We start from the raw sequence: 26270 nt of genomic DNA, 5'->3' as shown, positions 1-26270 counted from the left end.
TATAATAATTATTTTTTTAATAAAATAAATGTTGTTAATAATACAAGAAATATTAAATCTATTACAAAAGTATTGGGGTTATTCAAAACACAAAGAAAGAAGCACGTAGAAGAACAATGACACCAGAAAGAGAAAAGGTCCAGAACAAGAAACTTACAAGGTCTATTGATTCTTTGTCTGTGTTGAAAAAGTCAGTGAAGAAAAAACCAAACATATTTCTCAATTTCAAGACTTAAATTAGGTTGAAGAGTTGTCCACTCTATAGTGTAAGTGCTCCACCCAACACGCGCAAATAGAAATATCCGTTGAGGAAATCCAACTTTATGAAATACTATATAGTTTAATTATGACTTTATGATTAAATTAAATTAAATATTAAATATAATAATGCCAGCCTCATTTTTTTTGGCGGGGCCCATCTTCCAGCGCTTAGATCCGTTATCAACGGTCACATGCTGAGACATGTAACTTTTTAAATTAAACGTTTAATTGTATTTTTTTTCTTTTAATTAAAGTTATATACTTTATATTTTTAATTTTTAAGATAATTAAATTTTTAATTTTAAAATCAATAAATTTGGTCTCTGTATCAATTTTTTGTATTTAAATTTTTTATTTAAGTGAAATTCAATGCAATTTATAAACATTTTGAGTAAAAAGAAACCAGAGTTTAAAATAGAAAAAATGCATGGTAAAAAAAGAACCAAAATTAATAAATTAAAAGACCCAAACTAAATGAATGTAAAATATAATTAAGCCTAAATTAAATGTAGCACCATGATTGCTTTTATTTGTAATTAATTATTTGGTTAATTTAGTCCCATGATTGCTTTTGTTTGTAATTAATTATTTGGCATCAACGATCCTTATTCATGGACAACAACACATCCCAGTTGAATTGCCAAGGACCGAATTGAATATATATACCACGATTAAAGCAATGATTTATATCAACGCGTCTTTGAAATAAAAATAAAGTTGCATCAATCACAATGATAATTGCAAATTTGCAACCGTCCACCAAACAAATACGAGTACGAGTCTAAGTGCTGCTGTAATATTTTAAATAATAAAATAATTCACTGTTTGTTTTCTTCGAATAACAGAGTTGCCGCAATTTCTTAGATAAAATCACATTTTTGGAATCAATTTTTTCCGTAATATTTTTTTCTTTAAAACATAATTTTTTTATTACTAAAAGAAACATACATCAAAACAAAATTATATAACTTTTATTTACTTAAACACATTTTTGTTACTTGTTAATATATTAATCTTGGAAAACAAAATACAAAAAACAATTATGATATAGCTAATTATTATTTACTCTACATTAAATCAATTTTCATAATATAAAAGTATGAATTTGAATCTTCTTTTACCGTTGAGTAGAGCAACGGTACATGGGTATCAATTATCAAAATAATATGAGTAACAAGAAAAGACGTAAAATCTAAAATCTAAAGTCTAAAATCATCATGTTACTAAAGTCAAAAAGCAACATGAATATCAAATTATTTCCATGCCTGCTGTCATATGACACCTGTCAATAAAACAACGAGTTATTATATATAGTACTCATCTCATCACACACATGATCCCAAAAAAACTACTTACATGAGTTACTGTCCTATATATATATATATTGCAATAGGCTCCTTATTTAGTGTCCGAAAATCTCTCCCTTAGTCATACCAACAAAGCAACAAGCACTACAAATTCGCTGTCTCAGTCCCTTCGTTGCCAACTATTTTGCGTAGGATTTTCCTTCTTCACAACCTCGTAATAAATTCGTTAAGTTCCTCCTTGTTTGGTCCCAAAAATCTGAGAACCCTCTTTCAATTTCTCTTCCTCAACTCCATCATTCATCACTGTCCATTATTATTGTTATTATTAACAATGGATCCTATGGAGCTTAAGCGTGTTTTCCAAATGTTCGACCGAAACGGTGACGGGAGAATCTCATTGAAGGAGTTGAGTGATTCATTGGAGAATCTGGGCATCTTGATCCCGGACAAGGACCTTGCTCAGATGATCGAGAGGATTGACGTGAACGGAGACGGTTGCGTGGACATGGATGAGTTTGGGGACTTATACGAGTCCATCATGGAGGAGCGTGACGAGGAGGAGGACATGAGGGAGGCCTTCAACGTCTTCGATCAGAACCGCGACGGTTTCATCTCCGTCGAGGAACTGCGAAGGGTGTTGGCCTCCCTCGGACTCAAACAAGGGGGGACCCTTGACGAGTGCAAGAAGATGATCACCAAAGTCGATGTTGATGGGGATGGCATGGTTAATTACAAAGAGTTCAGGCAAATGATGAAGGGGGGAGGCTTTACTGCTCTTAGTTAGCCTACGTTTAATGCAAATCAAAGCATGCGTGCCATTACAAAATCTATCAAATTTTCAATTTAATTCAATTCACATCTTGTAAATAAGTTTGCCCATCTACGAGATTTCATTGATTAATGACTATGTGTGCCCCTTCACTTGGATTATTCATAATCACCCTTAAATAGTAAAATTAAATAACATGTTTAATTTGATGATCATTTATTTTTTTTAAAAATTATTTTGATAATTTATTTTTAAAAAATATTAAAATAATTCTTATATCGATATAAACTTAACGTCTTTAATGAAACAAATGTATTAACCATTAAAAATCATCATAAAATATAATTCTTTTTCCTTTATCCTTTTTCTATTCTTTGGCGTTCTCCTTCCTACTCCCCATCTTCATTCCAAGTCAACAAGTCTTCAACCCCAACCAGCTAGAGGTCCTTAGCATTTGCCTGTTTTGAATAATAATACTAAAGCATGGATAGAGTGATTCGGTGTTCCAACAACACTTGGACAACAATTGAATAGCATCATTCATTCGAGTTGGACTCCACAATAAAGTGCTTCCAATTTTCAGAATAATCAATATATCATGCAGGTTATTAATTAAAGCATTTAAAATATTATTTTAAATTTGGGTATCACGATATTATTTTAAAATATAAAGGTGATTAGGATATATTGTTAAAAATGATTATCAAAGTCTGGAAGGAGAAATATAAAGAAAAAAAAGGTCTTATATAAATTAATTAAATGTCTTATATATAAAAAGGTCGTGATACGATCGTACTAATACCAATTAATATAATTAATTCTGTCAAAAAAATGAATGTTAATTACAATTAATGATAGTAAAATAAGTGATAAAGAAGAGGAGGAAAAAAATTACACAAGTGTAATCACAATCTTAATCAGCAATTATATTTTATAATATATATACACACACATGTAATAAAAAATATTATTTAGTTATTATGATATTATTATATTAATCCCTCATGCAAGGAAATTATGTTTCATAATATTTTTCTGCTCTAGCAATTATGATTGATAGAAGGCCAGCCCATATCATAAATTAATATTAATTTGATTTAATTAACAAATAAATCATGAAAAGTATTTTGATTTGATTTAAACATCTTTTTCTTCTGATCTTCTTCTTCTTTTTTTTTCTTTCCAAATCAACTCCCTGCCTGCCTTTTCCTGCTTGGCCTCTATTTATAGGAAGCACATAGTATTTATTTGCTTGTAATTGTGAGAGCAAGATATATCGCACTTAGCATTTGCATGTTGTAAGAGTGACAGATAACTCATCAAAGGTTTTTCTCAATGAGTAATTCTGAGCCGGTAACGCCTACGAAACCCTGACATATGCATATTTCCCTACACCTTCGATTAACAAATTCATGCTTGATTTATATTTACGTATGTGTGCTTTGAAAATTTTCAGATTCATATTTTCTGGGTGAGTAGATTATGTTGCCAGGGTTGCGCTGGCAAAGTGGAGAAACAACTTAGAAAAATTAAGGGTACCTAAGCATGATTTTTGGTTAATTTTATGAATGAATTTTTGTTTTAATAGATTTCTTGGTCTGGTAAATGAAGTCAATTATCATCCGTGTTATTATAACATCTCTAATGCACTTGCTCAAAAAAGTTATTTATATAAACAATGGTTATTAGTCTATTATTATATAAAAAAAATAATTTTTTAATTTAAATTTAATGTGATTCAAGTTAAATACTTATTATAATAACTTTAGAGTAAATTTTTACAAATTCTTAAATTTATGTGACATTATAAGACTAATAAATTTAAGATAAAACAACTCATTTCAGTAATCATATATGATAGATGTTCTTACACTTTATTTGAGTCATTACACAAATCATATTCTAATTTGGTAACTTCACTAGTTTTTAGTATTTTAACTATTTCCTACGCAGGAGTAACTGATATTAACATCAACGTCAAGAGGGAACTAGTTGAAGTTAAGGGCGTGGAAGATGCTTCAATACTTATAGTGGCTCTTAAACATGCGCTTAAGAAAAAAAAGAATCTTAAAGTGGATCTTATTGAACCTAATTCTGCTAATGCTAATGAATCTATAGAAAATGTTGATGCCCAACATTCGGAAGGTGTTCACGAAGCTAATGATAATGAGGTTGATGCCCAACATTCTGAAGGTGGTCATGGAGATGATGATAATGAGATTCATGTCGAACATTCGGAAGGTGACCATGAAGCTAGAATAGATGTTGGTGCCCAACACTCCATAGGCGATGGTAGAATTTACGGAATAGTATCATCATTGTTTGGTTGGTTGAAAGTCTTGTTGTTCAAGTTGAAGTTTTGAACCTTACCGGAGTTAAATCCTTCAAAAGTGGCACTCCTTGGATAGTGTCATGCTATATGATAGAATTAGGCCAATTAACAACTTTATCTACTATTTTTTTCTTCTATTTTTAGGCCTAAATTTCACTTCCTTGTGCAAGGATGCGTATGTCAAATTTATTATGACCAGGAACATGTTTTAGAAGTTAGGGGTTTAAGTATAGCTTTTATAATTGTCTTGTCTTATTCTTGTCCTTACTGTTAGACTTCATAAATCTACCATATAATAATATTTTAACCTGTTTATAATTATGTTGAGTTAGAGACAACTCTCTTAATTACTTGGCTTTTCATTGAGACCGATATTCAACTTAATCAATTAATTTTTTAATCTAACTAACATTTTTCCATTGTTAATTGAACTAGTAATTTTATAAAAATTTAATTATTAAGAATAAATACTATCACTTATTAGACACATGCGGGCTAAATTATTGTTACATATTGTCCCAAAGGAATCATATATTATAGGGAGTTGCTATTGACTCCTACAAGTTTGAGAAAAGATCTTCTTAGTCGTTTTTTTTTCCTTTTCACCTTCTTCTCACCCCACCCAACCTAGTTCTAAACAACATCGCGTATAGTTCCCGACTTTAGACTACCTGTGTGATCCTTTGGCTTAGCCATCACCCATCGCACAACCCCTTGGCCTTGCACCTTCGTTCGTGCCTCTGCACATTCTCACCGACATCATGACCCTTGGTAGGGATCAATAGCAATGGAGTTGGGACCAATAACAACTATGTATATTATATCGTATAATAAGTTAAATCGATGAATGCTGTAAATCCATTGGTGGAAATTTGGATGGAGAATATTCAGCCACAGCATTCTCAACAGCAGTCTCATTCTATACACAAAGGAAATACTAGAAAAATGATGGAAGAATGAAACTCTATCAGGGCGTTTGAATGTCTGTTATGAGTTATTACATTGTTGGCACAACTTGACAATAGTGGACTCAAAGGACCTCTACATTTGACTGAACTAGTTTCTTCTACCAACTAAAAGTATCGCGTTCAAAGTTGAATCTATCAGAGTCTACACTGTTGTTCTTTGGTTTCCATCTCCTTCACACTGTCTAATATGTTCTTCTTTGGCTTCCATCTCCTTCCCACTGTCTACTATGTTCTTCTTTGGCTTCCATCTCCTTCACACTGTCTACTATGTGCTGTATTTTCTTTGAAAGGTTCTCGTTCTGCTCTTCAATTTGCTCAAATATCAATTCAAGATGCCTTTTATAGGCCGCAGATCGCTTTTTCTCAGTTGCCAACTGCTGAGATAGTTCCCGAATTTTATCTTGTTCAGTCTAAAAATAGCATAAAAAAAAAGAGGTAATTAGGATAAAAATGAACTGAAAAGGAGTGCTGAATAGAATATTTACTAATCTCCCAAGTTGCTCTTTACTTACATGGCACTTTCTGAGTTGCATTACATTACGAGTAAAGGAATTTGTATAAGGGCAAGCGTAATGAGACCATTTGAGCAAATATCAAATGATGTGAGGCAATGCAGAAGAGAAAAATTCTCTGGATTATGGATTATATTAAGGGGAAAAGAGACAGAACCTTCATTCATAATAGAGTTGGAAAATGTTAAAAGAACTAATATTATCCTGAAAACTTCGTTCTGAAATAGCCTCAAATTCTCTAATATTCAGCACAATATGAGCATCATGATCTGACTCAGATTTCATAACTGATCTATTAAGCACAAGTAACACTTGACACAACATAATATGTACAGTTGTTCAGTAGTGAAAGAACAGAAACTGACCGGATATTGTTCATAGTAGAAATCCCTTCTACCTTTGCCAGGAGTCAACGGATGTGTGTGTTCCTTTACAAACTTTGCAATAACCCATTTGCCAGAACTAAGTTTCCTCACCATAATCATTGCCCTGCAACCAACCCTGGTCTCAGCCCTTTGCCTCACAATCTTTTCACGTTTGTCAGCCATTCTGAAACCCTCTTTGTTGCAAACAAGAGTGCGTCCAATAGCAGTTCCATCACGCCTTGACCGCGAGAGTTTACTCACACGTACAATGAATCCAACATCTGTAGCATAAGCATTATAAAATGCATGTGCTGCTGCTTCTGACCCAAACTCCTGACCCACATAGGGCTCTTCAACTGAAACAACTGATACTGTGGGAATTGCAGTTGGGATAGTGATCCCTCCAGAGGAATCTTGAGTCATGTTATCATGTTGATCTTGTTTGTCATTTGGTTCAACAGAACTTCCACCTTCTCTGTTGTCATCAGCTATGCTACTGACCTCACCCATAGCAGTATTTCCTACTGTTTCGACAGTAACAGAGCCATCAATCTCAACCTCCACTGCGGTAACAAAAGAATCTGGTATAAGATTTTCAGTGCACAGGTGATATTCCAGTTCTACACAACAGTCTATGGAATTGATGAATAACTGATTCATTAAAAATACAAATAAAGAAAGAACGAGTCAATAAACTTAATCCTAATTCCCATTCCTTAATCCTTCCACTTCTTTAACTGTCTATTGATACTCTACTTCTAACCAACTATTGATATTTGGAAATGTCTAACATATAGACAGGAATACAATGAATACAATATGGCTTAACATGAAATTCTAAAATTGAAACGAAGAACGTAGAATTCACTATTAGAGAACAGCCTTTAAATCACCAAGTATTTTTCAAATAAAATCCCCTCCACAACAATCAAACATTGAATACAATGAACACTTATCCAAAGTCAGGAAGTGTTTCTGTTCTTCTGAAGATTCCTACATTATAAAGCAAGCATTCCAAATTTTATAAAGTTACCACATGTCCTGTCATGTATTGCGAATCAAATCTTAAAAATGCACTAAAGCCAATGACATCTTTGGCCATTAAATCACTAATGAAATTGAAAGAAAATCACTTCATCCACATCAAAGTGGAGAATTGCACCCACGTACAGTAGTCACCTTAAACGTTTAAAAGGATGTCACATGAATCCAAATGTGTGCATTTTCACAATCAATATACTCTCCTTTTAACGAAACAGGAGTTTTTTTTTCGTTGGATCTGAACTTAAGTGTTTGTAGTGCTCTTGTCCGATAAATATATAGCATGCAAATTATTTTTTAAGCATCAACCATGAAAAATAACTCGTATGTCATGTTTTTATCAGAGAACAGTATCACCAAAATCTAAGTTTTGTCCAGATTAAAACCACAAGGAAAATAAATGACAATTTATACTTCTGAAAGGCTTTTCCTTTTCAATTTACCAATTCTATCATACCAAAAACTGAGCATTAACAGGAATTTCATCGTCTCTAGCTAGAATTCGTAAGCGCAAAGGTTCAAATGAAGTCCAAAACTTTGAAACGCATAAGAGCAAAAACAGGGACAGTAGAGAAAAGCAACAACAACAACAACGTCAAGCTTCAATTTTGAGTTATTTTCCCCATACCCTTTGAAATCCTCTGTAGAAATACAAAGAAAGAGGACTCTTGCAATTATGCAGTTATTCCCCCAAACCACAAGAAAGCAAAACCCTAAAATTCCATACGAATCAAAATCCTCAACAGAGTTTACAAATCCGAAACGAATAGAAGAAATTGAAATTAAAAGAAAAAAACAAATTATAAAAAGAAGAACAAACTAACTAATTGGATCGTGGTGGAAACGGTGTGTGATGCGGCTGATTATTTTCGATCCTCTGTTCCGTGCTACAGAGAGAACACAGAAGAAATGATTTGGGTAAGGCGAGGCATATATGGACCACCGAATGCCCTCTATACGTGTCGAAAACTCATTGGACATACGCTCTTCAATAAAGTCAACTTTTTAAGTTGACCCAATGATTTCCTGCCACGTGTCAAATGAGGTGGACACAGTCCAGTAAGACTAGCACCCGGACTCTAACCCCACCGATCCAATACGGGTAGTGCACCTGAAAAACACCACCACCAACTATATAACACAACAACACAAAAAACATTCTTCTTCAACAATGGCAACTTCGTTATTCCGCAGCATAAGGAGAGCTTTCTTTGCTCTCAGATTCTCGTACTCTACCTCGTTTTCGGTCTCTCCCAGGTTGTCTCTCTTCTCTCTCACTGTCACTGTTTTTTTTTTTTTTTGTTAATTATAGTTTTCTGCTAAGTCACTACCCAAAACCAATTATACTGTTATACGGACAATATATTGAAGAACCTAACATGGGTAAATTTAGTTTTTCTTGTTGGTGGTTCTGGGTTGTTGAAAGTTTAAGGCTTTGAATTGACATGTGTTATGTGTAGGTGCTATAATATTATGTTCTAATTCCTTTGTGTTCTAGGTCAGTTGTTGGGAGGACTCAGATGTGTGTTTGTTCTCCGTTGAGGCACTGTGTCCCGGTGGGAGAGCAAGGTTATTGGTGGGGTTTGAGAAATTTGAGCTATGGCAGGGTGAACCTTGTGATAACGGGAGGGAAGACCAAGTTTGAGACTCATGAGGAAGAGCCTCCGAAGAAGGACAAGTGGACGACAAAGAAGAGGTTGAAGATGCAGAGGAAGAGAGAGAAGGAGAAGAGGAGAGCGGCCAACAGGAAGGACCCCCGTCAACTCGGCATCAAAGGGAAGAAGAAGAAGCAGAGATTTGCCTGTGCAGAAGAGAGAATCAAGTACAAGATTGAAAAAGTAAGCTATGATTCGATTTCTACAGCATACCGCTTCATTTGTTTGATTTTAATTGTCTTTGTTTGCTTGTGTTGATGTGTATGGATCTCAAGTGATCGAATATACCACTTTTAGGCTAATTGGATCGAACTAGAGCCAAATTTTAAATTGGTTCGCTTGTATATTCTTCCCTTTGAGGGGAAACTAAAATTCAACATGCTTTGGTACAAGATGTTATTTTTTATTGTACTTCTTGATTCTAGATGATATATTTTTCTTTCTTCTTTTTTCTCTCTTTTCTATATTTTTAAAGCAATGGTAAATTTCTCGGTTGTGCTAGTTATATTGTCCATTTAGAGAGTTGGCAATAGCAGTTATGGGTCTGGACTCTGGAGGCATGCATGCTTATTTTTACTCATGATATGTGATCCCTAGTTGTTTGTAACTTTACATGGTCAGAAAGATCTCTTCTTTCTTTGCAGCATTGTTCTAATGGGGATTTTCTGATTTTTGTGTATTTCCAGTATTTAATTGATGAGACTAGAAATTTTGTCATCAACAATCACAAAAATCTGGAAATGATTATCTGCCTGTACATTCTACTAAATTTTTGCATGATTCTGGTTTTAACCACAGGCCAGAATTAAGGAAGCATTGCTCATTGAAAGGCTCAAACGATATGAAGTTCCTAAAGCTCAGGGTCCTGTTGTAAAGCCTGATGACTTGACGGGGGAGGAACGATTTTATTTGAAGAAAATGGCTCAGAAGAGATCTAATTATCTACAAATTGGCAGAAGAGGATTATTTGGAGGGGTTGTTCTCAATATGCATATGCATTGGAAGAAACATGAGACTGTTAAGGTCTTTTGCAAGCCTTGTAAACCTGGTCAAGTACATGAGTATGCACAAGAACTTGCCAGATTGAGTGGTGGTATTCCACTTCAAATAATTGGAGATGACACTATAATATTTTATCGCGGAAAGAACTATGAACAGCCTGAGGTTATGTCACCAATTGATACCCTGTCCAAGAAAAAGGTGTGTTTCTGTGCTTCATGAAAAAAAAGAAAAGATCTGAAATGCATGATTGCTATAGTTTTTGTTCATCGTTTAAAAGCATTGGAAATTCAAATTGTTTCGATATTTTACCTGCATTGTCAGTTGCAGAAAAGGTTCATGTCATGCAACTATTTTGTAAAATGTGGTGTAAGTAGAAAAATATATTTTCACCTTTCCTCTCCAACAGTGTTCAGAACCAGTATTGTGTATTTTTGTTACAGGATCCAACTCTTCTAAAGTGAGGGAAGTGCACTTAGAGGATAAACTATAAAGTGCACTTACAACTAGTGATTAGAAAATTAATGATTGAGAATTGTGATAAAATCAAAGACATGCATAACAATATCTGTAATTAACTACAATCTCAATCATTGATTTTCTAATCAACAGTTGTTACTTAGTGCGCTTTATTTTTAAAAGTACGCACCCCTCACATTGTAGGACCCAAATCCTTCGTTATATGCGTGTGTACAAAACTATTTGTTGTTTAATTATATTGAACCCATGTAATTGCACTAACACATGTCTCATCCATTCAAAATTGTTTTCTTATGACAGGCATTTACATTTCTCTATAAATTCATTTCAGACCATTTACAAACTGTTGAATTCTCATACACCTTCTAATATTTTGGTTAGTAATCAAACTATAATCAGTGTAGGTGTTTTGCACCTACTAGCCTCAGTTTAAAGGTCACTGGCTCACTGCACCATTATTTGGTTCACTAACTGTGTTTCGAGATCTTTTTCCCCCATTCTGTTAACTGTTTTTTAAATTTTAATTCTACACACATCATTTTCTGTTTTGAATGAGACCTTTTATACCGTAGAAATTATAAATCTTTGTGTACATTCAACTTGACTAAAGAATCTATGTTCTAATTGTTTTCTCTTTTTATTTCCATTCCATAATATTTCCAATTATAGGGCATTCATTCTGCATGTTTTGCTGCATCTGCTTGTAAATAAATACATGATTGGTATTACAAAGCCGTGAAATCAAGCATTGAACAAAGAATAAGTTGGAAATAGGTTTAGGACAGTGTTCCAAGGTGTGCCAAGCTGTTAAGTGGGACAATGCAGTGTGAAAATATTATTGGTTAAAATCTAAAAAAATAAGTGGTTGAGCCAGGCTAGTCAGTGTTTATATCCGTAGCATTTGATCTATAGGATCTAGTTTCGTATGCTGTGTTTTTTTGTGTATCATAGTATAGTGATCTCCAGTCTGCATTTTGGAGCTGTATGATCATGGACAATTCAAAACTCATGCTGACATATGAATTTGATGGCTGGTTGATTGGTTATGGTATTAAAAGTGTTCTGCAGTTATTTTTCCCTTCCAAAAATTCTTTTTAGATATTAGGAGAAGAAAATTTCTTGTGCATAAGTTAAAAATAAGAATAAAAAATAAAATAAGATAAGTTAAAATTAGCTTATGCATATGTTAAAAATGAGCTTTTAGAGAAACTAATATGAGAGAGCTTCTACAAAATAGTTAATCTTTCTACAAATTGTTGAATTTGGACATTAGCAGCTGTGGTTCAGTTGCTCAATGACAAATAATAGTGGATTAGGTGTTTTTTAATGACTGGTGATTTGTTGTTGGTTTACTCCTAGTTTAATCTAATAACTTAAATTTTCCTGCAGGCACTTGAAAAATCCAAGTATGAGCAATCACTTGAGTCAGTGAGGCGCTTCATTGCTATCGCTGAGAAAGAATTAGAGCTATATTGTAGGCACGTTGCACTCTATGGTGATCCAAACAACCGAAATCCCTTATCAATGATGGACGGCCCAAGTGGAAACTCAAAGGAAAAAGGTAATCATGGAATTAGTGATGATTTTTCAGTCAGTCTTTCAGAGACTGAAGCAGACTCCACGGAAATGGAGCTATCAGAAATAGAAGATAGTCTTGAAGATGAAAACATGTCAATGAATGAATCAGATTCTGAAGAGGACAGCATGTTGGATTCCAATGGTAATCAAGAAAGAGAGGTATATTTTACTAAAATTCAAGATGAAAGTGTAAGCTCGACCACAGGTTCTTGTTCTTCATCAGTGTCTGAAGATAGCCACTATTATAATAAGCAATACTTATAACAAGTTCTATTCACTATAGATTAAATATATTTTGTTAACAGTTACCTTGAGTAAATCAATACCTCGGAGGAATTTGAAAAATATATTGAGCGAAGTATTATCCTGTTTTACCTGGGACTAATTTCTGTTAGGCCTTTATTTAAGAAATTCAAGTTAAGTTCTACTCAAACCAACGACATATTGGTAAACACTAACCAACATTTAATCTAGATATTCTCATAGGATAGATATATTTCAAGATTATGTGAATAAAATAAAAATTATAGAACCTGGACTCTTATAACATGTCAAATGAGAATGAAGGCAGCTATAACATATGCAAATCCAATTAAATCATTATGGTCCCTTTATTATAAAGTTGAAAGGAATTTATTTTGGTAAAATTATTTTTTTAGTATTGAAGTGTCTAAATTAATTTAGTTATAGATTGTGTATTAGTGAAACGTGTCTTGACATGGGAATAATTCAAATGAAGTCAAGTTACCTTTTTCTCCCTAGCGAGATGGTATCAGAGTACATCATGAGGCCATGGATGGACCTTGTGAGAGTTTGTTATTGCATGTGCATAAGAATTCCCAACATCTATAGGGACCTGAAAATAGCACCTCTAATTCCAATTCCAAATGCAAGTACTGGATATTAAGTTATATTTTTATAGCCACTTCTATACTACAATGGATGTGTATGGAACGGTATTGATGCCACTGCTGATTATTTCGTGACACGTTGATTCAAAATGGCGCCAATATCCCTGATCTAAACTGTTGTTGAATGCTAATTATATTCAGTAAATTATATATTTCATGATTGATGGTTTGTAATGGCATCTGAGTCACTTGACAATGCCACCTCCTTATCATAACTACTAGGTTCATGATTCCACTCTTTTGATCATGTAGGTCTGTTTAAATTATAAGTAATAGTCTTAAATTATTGGAATGTAAACAAAGTGTTATTAATAACACTTTGTTTAAAAAATAAAATAAAATTGAAAAATGAAAATATATGAATACAAATCTCATTATAGTTTTAATAATCGTACCCAGTTTTGGGGATGCTGATTTTTTTTTCCTCCCATTTTTCACGCCCACGTTGTCAGATTGATACTTTTAAGGAGACTTTTAGTTTGTAGTAAGGACTGAGGAAAGTTTAGATCGATTAATCATGACTTGAGAGTGGAGAGCAAAACAACACCTTTTCTTCAAAGGCACGTTAGTGACTTAGTTACACTGTCTAATTCCAGTAGGGTTGGACTTAACTGTGATCAGATCAGATCTCGTAGCCCCTTGGCTCCCACTTTTCTATTCCTAGATCAAAATAAAATGTTTTTTCCAAATATTTTAATGCTACATAAAGATTACTAAACAGCTTATTAAATTGCACAAAACATATGAGAAGAGATCAAATCATTTTACGAATATTTATTCTTCATTCACTAACTCTTTATGCATTGTAAGACCGTTTGGTCCAATTGGTTACTAGTTTGAATTTATCTTTATCTAGATAGTTTTTCAAGCTGTATTTGTTACTAGTTTGAATTGTATCCTATCTAGATAATTTATCAGGTTGTTGTCAATTTAAATATGCGGAGTCAAATGTAATTCAATTGTATAAATACACCTGATAATTAATAGATATAGATGTCATTCTTATTCAAATTGAACGGTGAATTTTAACATAAATGATTATAATCAAATATATTTTTAACTATTGTATTTAGAGTTTTTGGTTCTGTAATCAGACTCTAAAGTGTTCTTATAAGTTTTTCACATTTTAGATCGATTATGAAATTAATTTTTAATCTAAAATTTAATCATATTTAAATTTTTTGTTCTTTCCTAAAAATGTATTTTATAAATATTGAACCCAAATCATTTTTGTCTACAAATTCTGTGTGTGATGTCCATTAACTACAATTAATTATTTTTTGCACATATCACTAGTTATCTCTTGGACATGAGTGCCTCTGAAAAATGAAACTTGTGCATAAGAAACAAATAATTAAATGTTTTCATTTATTTATATTTTACTTATTCTTATCATTAATTAATTGATGAGACATTATCATTCTTCACTTACATTTTAAGTATAAATATAATATCTTTATTGATTAATCGTTCTACATTCGAAAAAGAAAGGAATAATTTTTTATTTTATTTTATTATTACTATGAGGGTAAGAAACGAATAAAGATAGGTTACTAGATTAATGATAACATTCTTTATAATAAAAAAGGATAAGGTCGTGTTTTACAAACACATTCAGAAACTTTAAAATGAATAATATGCTTATTTGTATTATTCATTTTAAGAAGAATAATGTACTTATTAATTAAAGCGGGAAGGTTTAGTTAAAAAAAGTCACACAAAGGAATCATAAATTATCTTGTAAAAAAATAATATACTTATAATTGTAAAATATATATATATATATATATATATATATATATATATATACTTATCTTGTAAAAAGTCACACAGAGGAATCATATTTTGAATAGAATTATTTTCATTTACTCAAAATAATATACTTATCTTGTAAAAAAAAATATACACATATCTTAGACAATCAGAAAATATGCCCCTGAAAATGCAAATTGTGGCCTAATCATAAAATAACTACAATGTATTTGAATTTGTTGATTTTTTAATAATTATTTTAAAAATATACAAAAATGAATATCTAATTGGTTAACAATGCAAATATTTTTACTTTAATAATGCATAACTGTTAAATTTAAAAAATAATTGATAAAAATTAAATAAATTATATTTTCAGTATTTATCCACTGACTTGTTTGTTTTTATCCACGGTGTACTAAATAAGTAGCAGAGATTTGAATTAAAAAAGATAAAATATACCAAAAACGAATTAAAAAAGATAAAGACCAATCACTTATTAGTTATTATTGCCAAAATTTGAAGATTAATGACATGATTTAATTGATAATTTTTTTTCTTAGATATTGATATAAAAGTAACTAATCTTTATCATACAATATAAATATATTTTTTAACATAATTTATTTTATATTAAGAATCAATGAGGATTTAAAATTAAATTGATTGATTTTCTTAGGATAAATAATTATTTTTGTGTCCAATAAAATTATATAAAAAAGATAAAAATTCAAATTCTAGTCACTGAAAATGTAACAAATTCATTTGACCATTAACTTTGGTCCTGACACATCTAAGGATGAATTTGTTAGCGCTTTACACGTTTAGAGATAAAAATGACTATTAATAAAAAAATATGATTTAATCTTCACATTCTTTTTTTTAATTGTTGCACGCATAACATCACCATAAACACTTAAGTAATAAAGACAACAAACATAAGTGGGGAACAAACATAATAATAAATACAATATTGATTAATAATAATAGATAAATTATGCTTATTAATCAATATTATGTTTATTTTCACTTATATTTGTTTTTATCTTTTTTAGGTATTTATTGTAATGATATACTTATAACAATTAAAAAAATAAATATGAAGATTAAATTATATTTTAGATAAATAATAAAAAAATATGAGTATAGAGATAGTTGACAAATTAGTTTTTAATGTGTTAAATAAGCTCTTCATTAATGGGTGATATAAAGTAATGAATGAATAAATTTATGGTTTTTTTTTTTTCATTTTCAAAAGGATAAATTTAACCCTCTATTTTAAGGATAAAAACAACTATTTACTCAATTTATTATCTTAATACTTAAACTTTTTTTTTTCTCACACCCTATATATCTACCATTTCAGCACCCAAACTCAGTCTCTCATCTTCAGCATTCTTCTTCTATCTCTGCAATTCAAACACAAAAACCATGGCTTCCACTAATGCTCTTCCTCCCACCGGCAACGGCCTCATCGTGAGCTTCGGCGAGATGCTCATCGACTTCGTTCCCACCGTCTCCGGCGTGTCCCTCGCGGAGGCTCCGGGATTCCTCAAGGCCCCCGGCGGCGCCCCCGCCAACGTTGCCATCGCCGTCGCGAGACTCGGCGGCAAAGCGGCGTTCGTCGGGAAGCTCGGCGACGACGAGTTCGGGCACATGCTGGCCGGAATCCTGAAGGAGAACGACGTGCGATCCGACGGGATCAACTTCGAAAAGGGCGCGCGCACCGCGCTGGCGTTCGTGACCCTACGCGCCGACGGGGAGCGTGAGTTCATGTTCTACAGAAACCCCAGTGCCGACATGCTCCTCACGCCCGAAGATCTCAATCTCGAACTCATCAGATCCGTAAGCAAATCTATCTCAATTCTCAACTTTCAGTTCTTCTCCTTTTTTCTTCCTTTCTTAGTTAGTGTTTGTGTTTCACGCGTGTGGAAATGATGGGCTTAAGGTAAATGGATTATGCTGAGTCAGCTTCAGGTAGGTGGGGTCCACGAGTGGATCTAGGATACCTCGACAACAAACGCACAACGTTATTTTTTTTCTTTTCTTCTAACTCGCAATCATACCATGTCACGTGACGACGTGTCTCACGTGTTTTTCCCTGTTTTGGTTGCAACTTCATCGATGTGGAAAATGCGGCTCCAGTCCCACTTCCACATTTTTTTTTCTTTGTATAATCTAATATTTCTTATTTAACAGTCAAATCATTCTTCTTCCACTGGATTGTTTCATTTTGACTTCTGAGATAAAATAATGTCTTCAATTATGACTGCATGTCCAAATTAAAATGGAATCCCAGAGATGCTAAATATTAAATCACTTATACAGATAAATGTTGGTCTCACTTCCACAAATTGGATACACTTTTTCTTTTCTTTTCTTCAAACGTACTTAAAAAATGAGAAACTTTCAGTTTTATTTTATTTTAGGTTTAATTATTCGTTTAATTTCCGTAATTGTATAATCTTTTATGTTGTAATCTCTAAAATATAAAATTGTAGGAACGAAAGAGTATATTATATGCATAAAAATTAGAACCAGTATATATGCAGGACCTAAAGTATAAAAATAAAAAGTAAAACTTATTTTATGGATATTTATCACAATTTTCTTAATTTTATTTTAAATACCGGTTTCTCACGCGCCCTAGGTCGAGGTGGGAATACTAACGAAGCTCTTCACGTTGTCATCTACTTTGTGTTTGTTTGAATTTAAGTTGGAAATGCTATACTTACGGTTCTATAAATGTAAGTTGAAAATAAAAGTTAAGATAATGATACTTCTGTAAATGTATGTTTGACTCAAAAGTAATTTGCAAACCTTCTGTCCAAACAGACACTTTGACTTGTTGATGTTGTCTTTCTCACGCGCCGGTTTACTACTTGACTTTATTAAAGTGAAATAAAACTAATTTTGATGGAATTAATTGTAAATTATTGAAAATAATTGAGATGCCAGTATAAATTTAATATTAGCATTGAATCATGTATGACGTGGGAAAGTGATTTTCGATATATAACAAACGTGTCCTTAATTTTTGAAAATATTTATGGATAGGGATATGTGCTGCATTGTTAATTACTATCATTTTATCATATTGTGTTGCATTATTTGTTTGTTGGTCTCGTGTGACCAAAATTCCGGGTTTTATTTTTATTCCCATAAATAACTTGAATCTGGAGGATGATAGAGACCGTCAGGGTTATCAGCGAATCATGAATGGGAGACAGTTCACTGTTTGTTTATTTGTAGTTTTTTTCTGAGTTGCAAATGAAGGACCACCATTTATATTTTACAGCCTTGCAAGCACGTGCATAATTAAAAAAAAATGAATAATTTGCCGGCCTTTTGCCATGCAGGGTACGGTAATGAAATTCATCAACAAAGTATTTTGTTTTTAATCAATGTGGTTGAAATTCTGAAGTACTAAGAATAACCCCATCAGTATTCCAAAAAAGAAAAACCGCATCCAAAAATTACTCTTGGTAGTGGATTTGGTGATATTTTATTGAGTTTAGAAGGTAAAGCAATCAGAAATGATGTTATAGATGACTATTAAAAGAATTATCATGAAAGTTGACAAATTTATCATAAAGAGCTTAATAGTTATACACTAATGGCCTAGAACAATTTTATACTCTCAATTCCAATCACAAATCATTGTTTTTATAATTTTTAAGGTAATTATTATAAAAGTCAACAAATTGATTATGCATGATGGGTTATGATTGGATGAAAATGTTCAATGCAATAGTGTTTTTTCTCTATCACAAATGATAATTTGTGAGTGATTGCATGATAGTGTAAAAGTGATTTATATATATTGTTGGTGATTGAATGTGAAACTTGAATTGTGAGCAGGCAAAAGTATTCCATTATGGATCGATAAGCTTGATCGTGGAGCCATGCAGATCAGCACACTTGAAGGCAATGGAAGTTGCCAGGGAAGCAGGGTGCTTGCTCTCTTATGACCCAAACTTGCGGCTACCCTTGTGGCCCTCGGCCGAGGAAGCACGGCAGCAAATACTTAGCATATGGGACAAGGCTGATGTGATCAAGGTCAGTGATGTGGAACTGGAATTCCTAACTGGAAGTGACAAAATTGATGATGCATCGGCTCTCTCCCTGTGGCATCCCAATTTAAAGTTGCTTCTTGTCACTCTTGGAGAACATGGTTCTAGGTACTATACCAAGGTAAAAACACTCTACTCTTTCAATTTACATATCCTTTTTTTACTTTCCAAACTTTGTTGTATATTATATCCATTATTCAAATTTTATGTCCTAGTTTGGTTAGGTGTCAATGGATTTTAGGCACTACCTCCTTGGTCCCAAGTGTCATCATAAGTGAACTTAATATCACATTTTAACCCAAAACTTTAAGGCTTGGGTTTATGGGTCTTATCTTCTCTTATATGATATTTAATCTTCCTATTCTTATAAGATGTGAGACTTCATTTCAGACTTGTACTCCAATAGTCGTATTGCTATCACATATCATTTTTTTCATCTGTATGTTCCTATATGATATATTCATCCATATGCTGTGCCTTGTGGCCCCAATCAACTTCTGTTAGCAAATAACATGACTTGCTTCATTTATGAATATACTTTCCTTTCTGCATTTGGATTTTATTGCTGTCATGTTCTCAGTATGATATTTTCATTTTACCCAAATTAAAAGGTTATGTTCTGCAAAGTATGTCAAATGGCTGATCACTCCTTTTCTATTTGCAATAATTGTTCTTTTTTTGCACAAACCAGAATTTCCGTGGATCAGTGGAGGCTTTTCATGTCAACACAGTTGACACAACTGGCGCTGGTGATTCCTTTGTTGGTGCACTATTAAGCAAGATTGTCGATGATCAATCCATACTTGAAGTTAGTGCTTTAACTACGCCCTGCATAAACCTTCACATTAGCTGCCTCGTTTAAAATGAGAAGTTTGGAAATTGTTAACCATTTCTAAGTGTATTGTTTTGTAAAGCCTTTTTCTAATCGTTTTTCATATGATGGACTTATTTTCACATGTTGCTAACTGCAGGATGAAGCAAGGTTAAGGGAAGTACTCAAGTTTACAAATGCGTGTGGGGCAATTACAACTACTAAAAAGGGAGCAATTCCTGCTCTTCCCACAGAGGCTGATGCCCTCAAGCTGATCAAAGAGGCATAGAAATTTAGTGCTTGTAGCTTTTGGTTTTCATTTTATATATATCTTCATCCTTTTCACTTTTGTGTTGGACTTGCTTGCTGTCAACTTAAGATGGATTTTGTTTCTTGGTTTTCTTTGTTTTATTTTTACCGTATTCTGCATTAACGGTAATATCATATGATTTGGGGTTTTGCATAATGATTTCTTTCAAATTTTGAGATTGTTGGTTGAATGAAAAATTTAGTCCTTATCAGGTCAGCCCACAATTGCGCCTTCTTCGATACTTGAACTGTTTTGTCTTTTTATTATAAAATTTTTTCTTTATTATGTGATTTTTATTTTTATAAAGATTGAATCAACCAAAGTTTTGTGTAATTGATTGATTCAACCAGTTAAAGTAATAGTTGAAACAGACTGTCTGATATACTCTAGTGGTTAGTTTGGTCTGATACACTGATAAGAGAAATGTTTCTTTTTACATTATTTCCCAAATATTTTATAAAAAAAGATACAATATATTTTAAAAGCAAAAACTGTTTTTACTTCCTTTTATTTAATGAGCAGGAATATTAATAAAAAGTGGATTTCTCTTCATTTTTTTTAATTGACAGGAAAAGATAAAGGAGCATGTGCGTGAAGCCGGGAACAGCAGATGTCTTATTTTATGATAAATTTCACGGAATTGAGCCTTGTCCCTTCTTCTTACCAAAAATAAATAAATTTCACGAAATTGGTTCGTGGTGTATAGCAATACCCCAACCCTCTGTAAAATAAATGAATAAAAAGTTGGAGAGGTTATGTCCGTGTAGTTGCCTTTAAACCTACTTATAATTAAAAAAAGATAAGTAATTTCTTTGACATTTGTGAACTTGGGAGGGTATCAATAACTCAACAAATACATTTTAAATACATTTACAAATAAAGCTCACTTAATCACTAACTCGGAAAATGCCGTTTTTTTTTATAAAGGTCTACAATATTTTTAGTTATTGATTTATCATTCAATATTACTTTTATAAAAACTAAAAGATTAAAAAACTAAATATTAAAGAAGAGAAATAAAAAAATTGGCTTTGTAAGGACAAAAATAGGATTTTTTTCTCATTTCCTAATCAATAGCTTGACATTGACAAGTGATTTTGGCATATTTTAGAAAAAATAGAGTGTTGGTTCAAAATCATAAAACTTCATTTGATTTCAATTTTGAACGAGTAGTTTTAAGAAGTTTGACTTTTGGAAAGAGAATTTGGTTATCATTATGAGTAATCTCAATTGAATTTGTGTCAACCACGATGAACTCAATTATTTATTTATTTAGGTTTTTAAGGGAATTAATAGGGATATTTCAATTTTTGGAGAAAAATATTTGAACAATCTATCTAGATAATCTTCTGACCATTTTCAAAAATAAAAATTGAGAGAAAATTTTGTTTTCTAGATAAGAAATGTCTTTAGCCCTTAAGGTTTTGAAGAGACAAGGTCAAAGTGTTTGATAGTTATTACGACTTAATTTGTAAAAGTGCAAACTTGTCGTGAATTGATATCAAAGGATTTTGAATACAAAGTAACTACAGTGCTCTTTCTTGTATTAAAAAAAGTGATCCTTTTCTTTTCAGCATTTAAAATTTGATGATAGGTGATTCCAGGACATATTGATCCAAATATTGAAGCATCTGTTTTGACAGTCTCTAATTGAGCTTCATATTGATTTTTTGTCTCGTGACTAATAATTTTTCACCCTTTTTTCTGCAAAAAAATTCATGTAAGAAACCTTGGTGAGGATTTTTAATCCCTAGCGTATTTGTTTGCAAAATATGAAAGCCAATGAAAACTAAAGCTACCAGGAGTTTAACTCAATTGATTAAATAATGAACGGGAATTGTTATAAAATTCTTAATATCCGAATTCTTTCGATTCTTATGGATAAAATCACCATCAAGTTGAATTTTGCATGTCACATACCAAAACTGCCTAGAGCAGGGGAACAACATACCAAGTGATACCTTAAGCATTCTGTTGCTGGATCTCTGCTTTTTATCCATGTTTCTCAGGAGTGGAACAAGAGAATTGATTGGTCGCGAAGTTAGTTGCTGTTAGGTTCTGAAACGACGAAATAACTACAAGTAGTGGCGCGTGCCTCATCGTAGCTATTAGGCCAAAATGATCTTCAACACAAGCATACATAATTAACCATTCAAGTTCACGTGGATTGTTGTGTGGTGTGAGCACCTATAGGATGTAAACAGTGATGATCACAAAGAGCAAGGAAAATTTAATCCCCTAAGGTTTAATTTATGCTATATTCTAAAAATCAAACCATTCATAGCTCCTAAAATGAGATATTTATCAACTCCACAAGCTAGTTAACATACTTCATTACTTACTGTCCTAAGAGAAGTATGCATATACAGCTCATCAATCTACAGATTCATGCAATAGTCCTCATGGTCCTGAGCTTCAGCTAGACCAGGCACATTGAAGAGTTCATTAACATCTGCACCTAGTATGCATATACAACTCGTCAACCTACTGCCTACTGATTCAGGCAATTGTTTACATGACCATGTGCTTTATCCGAGATCTGGTACGGTGAAGTGCTCATCATCATCTTCATCTAGGACTTCAATCCTAGGCTTTTTGTAAGACAACAAGGATTTGGGGGCTTTGTGTGAGCCAACACTGCTAGTCATTGGAAGCTGAGGAACTTCAGCCGCCGCTAAAGCTTCATGAGGAAACTGTTCACCAAAAAGGCCTACATCTGCTAGCCATTCAAGTTCTCCAAACTCAAGGGATTGCTTCTGAACCTGAAAAAAAAAAAAAAACAGTTCCAGACGTTTTAAAAAGGCACATGAGGAACATCATAATTAAGTGACTGGTTAACAATTCACAAGTGCCGGGATAAAAATCTCCTTACCATAGCCCTCAACAAAATATGGTGCAAATATGATACAAAGTAGTGTTTAAAAACATTGAAAGTCAAATGAAACAGAATCAAGAGCCAGAATGTAATACATCGAACAGGAAGTTAACCTACCTGCTAGTTGCTAATTATTAAATTAAAAGAACTAGCCTCTTCCTTTAAGGATCTTTTTTTACATATAGAATTTAGTGCTTGATCATGTACAAAGGAAACATTTATACCATTATACTGTAATGTGGGAGTAGTCTCTCAATTAGTTATCAATTAAAAAATAACAGCTTTGGTCAGTCTTCATCCATCACACTAACAAACAAAAATATGTGTGCATATTTTTTCTTTCGGACTTGTATCAGACCAGCAGCTGGTTGAGAGGTTAGTTACATACCAGTTACCAAACATGGTCCTGAAAAAATAACTTCAAACTCAATTCCTTGATGCATTTTCACGGGTGTCTATTTTTTATGTCATTGTATAATATCATTTAATGACATGTCTTGTCAATTTCATTAAAGGGGGTTATGTTCTGAAGAATATACATAATGTTTTCCAGATAAAATAATTGTGTTCACAGATTCAAGCCCTAATAAGCCTATTTTATGATATTCACATGTTCCGTGATGATTGGCTGTTGTATGCTATTTCAAAATGGATATTTTTGGTGGCAACAAAACAAAATGGTCCATCATAACCATACTAGGTTCCTTTATCAAAATCACTCTAATTTTTTAGCTAATATATGCAACTAGAATTATGAAACAAAACTGCCTTACTTTGTCTGGTGATTCAAAGTCTGTTAATTCCAACAAGTCATCAACTGCCCAAGAGGATGTGAAGCTAGGCACTTGCTGAGAAGGAATTTTCGCAGGAACTTCTTGTGCTTTTGGTTTAGATGGTTCCACGTGACCTTTTTCATTGCCTTTGGTGCAATTAGAACCCAAAGCCACCCGGATACCAGTAGCAAGGAAGCGCTGGTGGTTTGCAGAAAGGCTACTGGCTAAATGAATAGGTTCATCACAGTCTTTACAGAAGAGTGCTCTGTCCTCAACACAAAATATGAAAGCTGGCTTATCCTACAGTTACATTACATATAGGAGAAGGTTAATATCCATGTTCAACACAGGTATCACATCATATACTCTACTTGATTTATAAATATTCAAAAGACAAAACAAAAAACTCTATGTTTAAATAGATCAAATTGAAATTAGAATAACAGAAATCTAGATAACATAGCCTATCCTAGTAGTAGTAGTAGTTATTCTTGGGATCACTGGGCCGCTCATTGGGCCACTCAGGCTGTTATCGAACCAACTACATATGTTGAGTTCTGCAAACTTCATGCTTGAGACATCCCGTCCTCATAATGAAGGGGTGTGTTGGAGATCTCACATCATTTGATGATATGAATATATCATTAGTCAATTTGGGATACCCAACAGAAATAATCAAAGATCAATGAAGTTTTGGTAAAATAGTACAGTATTCCCTAACATGTTCCTGTCACAAGCTTATATGACATATGTCAGACAATTTTAATGATCAGTAATCAGTTAGCTCTTTTCATAAACTTAGTGCTTTAAAACATCAGAAATTTGAGGCTTCAAGAAGCATAAAGAAATATCATATGAATTAAGACAATATTAACTAACTAGAAGGATTATGGAATCAAATTCTACAATCCTTAGACTGATCTGCTATGAAGTTTTCTTAAACAACCTCCTGACTGGTCCATTAAAAGCATAACCATACATGTCAAACAGATTCATTTAATAGATCTGGCGTCCTGTGCTACACATCTCTATGTTTAATATTGAAATAATAGCCAGGGCTATAAATTATAACTACACTCTTAGATATCCTTGTTGTTTCTCATTTGAAACACACATACTGACATCTATTGAGAGGGAAAAAAATTGGCAGAATTAAACGATCCATTCATCCAAGCACAACAATTTGTAAAAGAATATGTGATAATATCATAAAACTAGAAGATGGACATAGAGTGAAGGGAGTGTACTTGACATATGTCACATCTGGGAAGCTTGTTAGATAAAGATTGAAGGAGAAGCCTCTGGTGCTTGCTTGCAAGCTTGTTTGCAGCATGAACTTCAACGTCACATTTGGCACACAAAGCTGCCTCATCTGCGCAGCAAATCACGGTTGCCGGGGCTTTCTCACACACATCGCACTGAATTTTCATGTTCTTCTTCTTGGCAGTGTATATCTCTTCTCTCTCTCTCTCTCTCTCTTTCTCTTTCTTCCTTTTTGCAAAAATGGGGTTCAGAGAAAGACTATTCCAATATCAATATGCGCACAAAACAGGAGTGTTTCCTCTACAGCCACTACCCGAAAAGACAAGACAATGTGAACTTGCTTTTGGTTGTTCTAAGCCGAAAATATGATGTGTAAAAGGTTAGGATGAAGTTGAAGATGAACACACAAAAAAAAAAAAGAAGGTGAAAAACAAAAGAGAGCATTCATAGTGACAGTGGTAGGTAATAAATGGAGGGAGAAAGTGTTTGGGCCATGGAAAAGGAAGTGACTGGAGGAGGGTGCAATTGGTGAAAGGGTGAAAGATCCTACGTATCAGAATAAGGAAGAGTGGGGTCAACTTGCCATGCTTGTGGCTGTGGAAGTACCACATCGAATGCGTCAATTTCTCGTTTTAGATATTCTCATGTGTGGTCCGTGTCCTAGAGCTGCCGACTACGACTACGACTACTGCAATCAATTTCTTTATTTTTGCGCATCTGTAAAATGAACAAAGGGAATGCATCTTATCAATTCTAATCAAGACAAATTATTTTTTATAATGAAATTGTGCATCAACTTAATAGAGGTTAACCCCTCTTAATGTTATTGTTTCACTTGAGCACAAGAATAATGGAAACCAAACCAATTTTATTTTTAAAAATGTTTACACAAAAAAGAAAAAAAAATGGCAGAAAAAAATATCTTATATAAGGCACATGCATTAAAGTTGTTAAAATATGTAAGTTTTCGCCATATATATTTCTTATAAATAAATAATATTTAAAAGCAGTTTAGTATAAAATATGCATCTTTTAAAATGTTTTACCACCTAATTAAATAATTTTGTTGAAAATTATTTACGGCCACATTTGGTGAATACCCATCTATTTGAATTTTGGTGGATAATAAATCATTAATCTCATCCTTAAGTCAAACACATATGGAGTTGGGTTGGTGTAAAAAATAGCGTGTGGTTCAGCTAGTCTCTTGTCTTGACTTTCAAATATTTCTTGGT

General features: G+C 33.0%; 5 protein-coding genes across 8 annotated transcripts; 3 read left to right on the top strand and 2 right to left on the bottom strand.

The window, feature by feature from the left end:
* Positions 1–1602: 1602 nt before the first annotated feature.
* LOC100796922 (calmodulin-like protein 3) lies at positions 1603–2532 on the top strand. The gene has a single exon (XM_006592084.4). The coding sequence runs from the start codon at positions 1900–1902 to the stop codon at positions 2350–2352; it is 453 nt and encodes a 150-aa protein (XP_006592147.1). The 5' UTR covers positions 1603–1899; the 3' UTR covers positions 2353–2532.
* A 2932-nt stretch (positions 2533–5464) lies between these two features.
* Positions 5465–8480, bottom strand: LOC100777092 (FAR1 DNA-binding domain-containing protein). Of its 3 annotated transcripts, XM_006591795.3 has the most exons (4): positions 8380–8398; positions 8184–8268; positions 6515–7077; positions 5518–6047 (listed from the first exon to the last, which is right to left on the bottom strand). In XM_006591795.3, exons 3-4 carry the CDS (start codon positions 7022–7024, stop codon positions 5820–5822), a joined length of 738 nt encoding a protein of 245 aa, XP_006591858.1. In that variant the 5' UTR covers positions 7025–7077; positions 8184–8268; positions 8380–8398; the 3' UTR covers positions 5518–5819. The 3 variants fall into 3 exon arrangements, with proteins under 3 accessions (NP_001242403.2, XP_006591858.1, XP_006591857.1); NM_001255474.2 differs by lacking the exon at positions 8184–8268 and having other exon boundaries at positions 5465–6047; positions 8380–8480; XM_006591794.4 differs by lacking the exon at positions 8380–8398 and having other exon boundaries at positions 8184–8359.
* Positions 8481–8652: 172 nt separating this feature from the next.
* LOC100796393 (uncharacterized CRM domain-containing protein At3g25440, chloroplastic) lies at positions 8653–12612 on the top strand. 2 transcript variants are annotated; one of them, XM_003540647.4, is made up of 4 exons: positions 8653–8812; positions 9054–9393; positions 10009–10410; positions 12079–12612. In XM_003540647.4, exons 1-4 carry the CDS (start codon positions 8727–8729, stop codon positions 12529–12531), a joined length of 1281 nt encoding a protein of 426 aa, XP_003540695.1. In that variant the 5' UTR covers positions 8653–8726; the 3' UTR covers positions 12532–12612. The 2 variants fall into 2 exon arrangements, with proteins under 2 accessions (XP_003540695.1, XP_014619988.1); XM_014764502.3 differs by having other exon boundaries at positions 8681–8812; positions 9059–9393.
* Positions 12613–16281: 3669 nt separating this feature from the next.
* On the top strand, positions 16282–20880 carry LOC100812560 (fructokinase-2). Its single transcript, XM_003541109.4, has 5 exons — positions 16282–16775; positions 18792–19124; positions 19695–19811; positions 19975–20097; positions 20694–20880. The coding sequence occupies exons 1-5, from the start codon at positions 16362–16364 to the stop codon at positions 20748–20750; spliced, it is 1044 nt and encodes a 347-aa protein (XP_003541157.2). The 5' UTR covers positions 16282–16361; the 3' UTR covers positions 20751–20880.
* A 1386-nt stretch (positions 20881–22266) lies between these two features.
* Positions 22267–25609, bottom strand: LOC732574 (salt-tolerance protein). Its single transcript, NM_001250253.2, has 3 exons — positions 25020–25609; positions 23773–24072; positions 22267–22886 (listed from the first exon to the last, which is right to left on the bottom strand). Exons 1-3 carry the CDS (start codon positions 25200–25202, stop codon positions 22653–22655), a joined length of 717 nt encoding a protein of 238 aa, NP_001237182.2. The 5' UTR covers positions 25203–25609; the 3' UTR covers positions 22267–22652.
* Between the last annotated feature and the right edge of the window lie 661 nt (positions 25610–26270).

This window comes from Glycine max, chromosome 12 (assembly GCF_000004515.6).
Source record: "Glycine max cultivar Williams 82 chromosome 12, Glycine_max_v4.0, whole genome shotgun sequence".
Classification (NCBI taxonomy): domain Eukaryota; kingdom Viridiplantae; phylum Streptophyta; class Magnoliopsida; order Fabales; family Fabaceae; genus Glycine; species Glycine max.
This window is presented reverse-complemented; position numbering and strand designations above follow the sequence as displayed.

Excerpts from the sequence above, each read along its gene's own strand:
- LOC100796922 (XM_006592084.4), top strand. The coding sequence starts at position 1,900 with ATGGATCCTATGGAGCTTAAGCGTGTTTTCCAAATGTTCGACCGAAAC.
- LOC100777092 (NM_001255474.2), bottom strand. Across the intron at positions 6,048-6,514 it reads TCTACTATGAACAATATCCG|ACTGAACAAGATAAAATTCG; the intron begins GTCAGTTTCTGT and ends TGCTATTTTTAG.
- LOC100796393 (XM_003540647.4), top strand. The coding sequence starts at position 8,727 with ATGGCAACTTCGTTATTCCGCAGCATAAGGAGAGCTTTCTTTGCTCTC. Across the intron at positions 8,813-9,053 it reads TCGTTTTCGGTCTCTCCCAG|GTCAGTTGTTGGGAGGACTC; the intron begins GTTGTCTCTCTT and ends TTTGTGTTCTAG. Across the intron at positions 10,411-12,078 it reads ATACCCTGTCCAAGAAAAAG|GCACTTGAAAAATCCAAGTA; the intron begins GTGTGTTTCTGT and ends ATTTTCCTGCAG.
- LOC100812560 (XM_003541109.4), top strand. The coding sequence starts at position 16,362 with ATGGCTTCCACTAATGCTCTTCCTCCCACCGGCAACGGCCTCATCGTG. Across the intron at positions 16,776-18,791 it reads ATCTCGAACTCATCAGATCC|GCAAAAGTATTCCATTATGG; the intron begins GTAAGCAAATCT and ends AATTGTGAGCAG. Across the intron at positions 19,812-19,974 it reads ATGATCAATCCATACTTGAA|GATGAAGCAAGGTTAAGGGA; the intron begins GTTAGTGCTTTA and ends TGCTAACTGCAG.
- LOC732574 (NM_001250253.2), bottom strand. The coding sequence starts at position 25,202 with ATGAAAATTCAGTGCGATGTGTGTGAGAAAGCCCCGGCAACCGTGATT. Across the intron at positions 24,073-25,019 it reads CCAGATGTGACATATGTCAA|GATAAGCCAGCTTTCATATT; the intron begins GTACACTCCCTT and ends ATGTAACTGTAG. Across the intron at positions 22,887-23,772 it reads ACTTTGAATCACCAGACAAA|GTTCAGAAGCAATCCCTTGA; the intron begins GTAAGGCAGTTT and ends TTTTTTTTTCAG.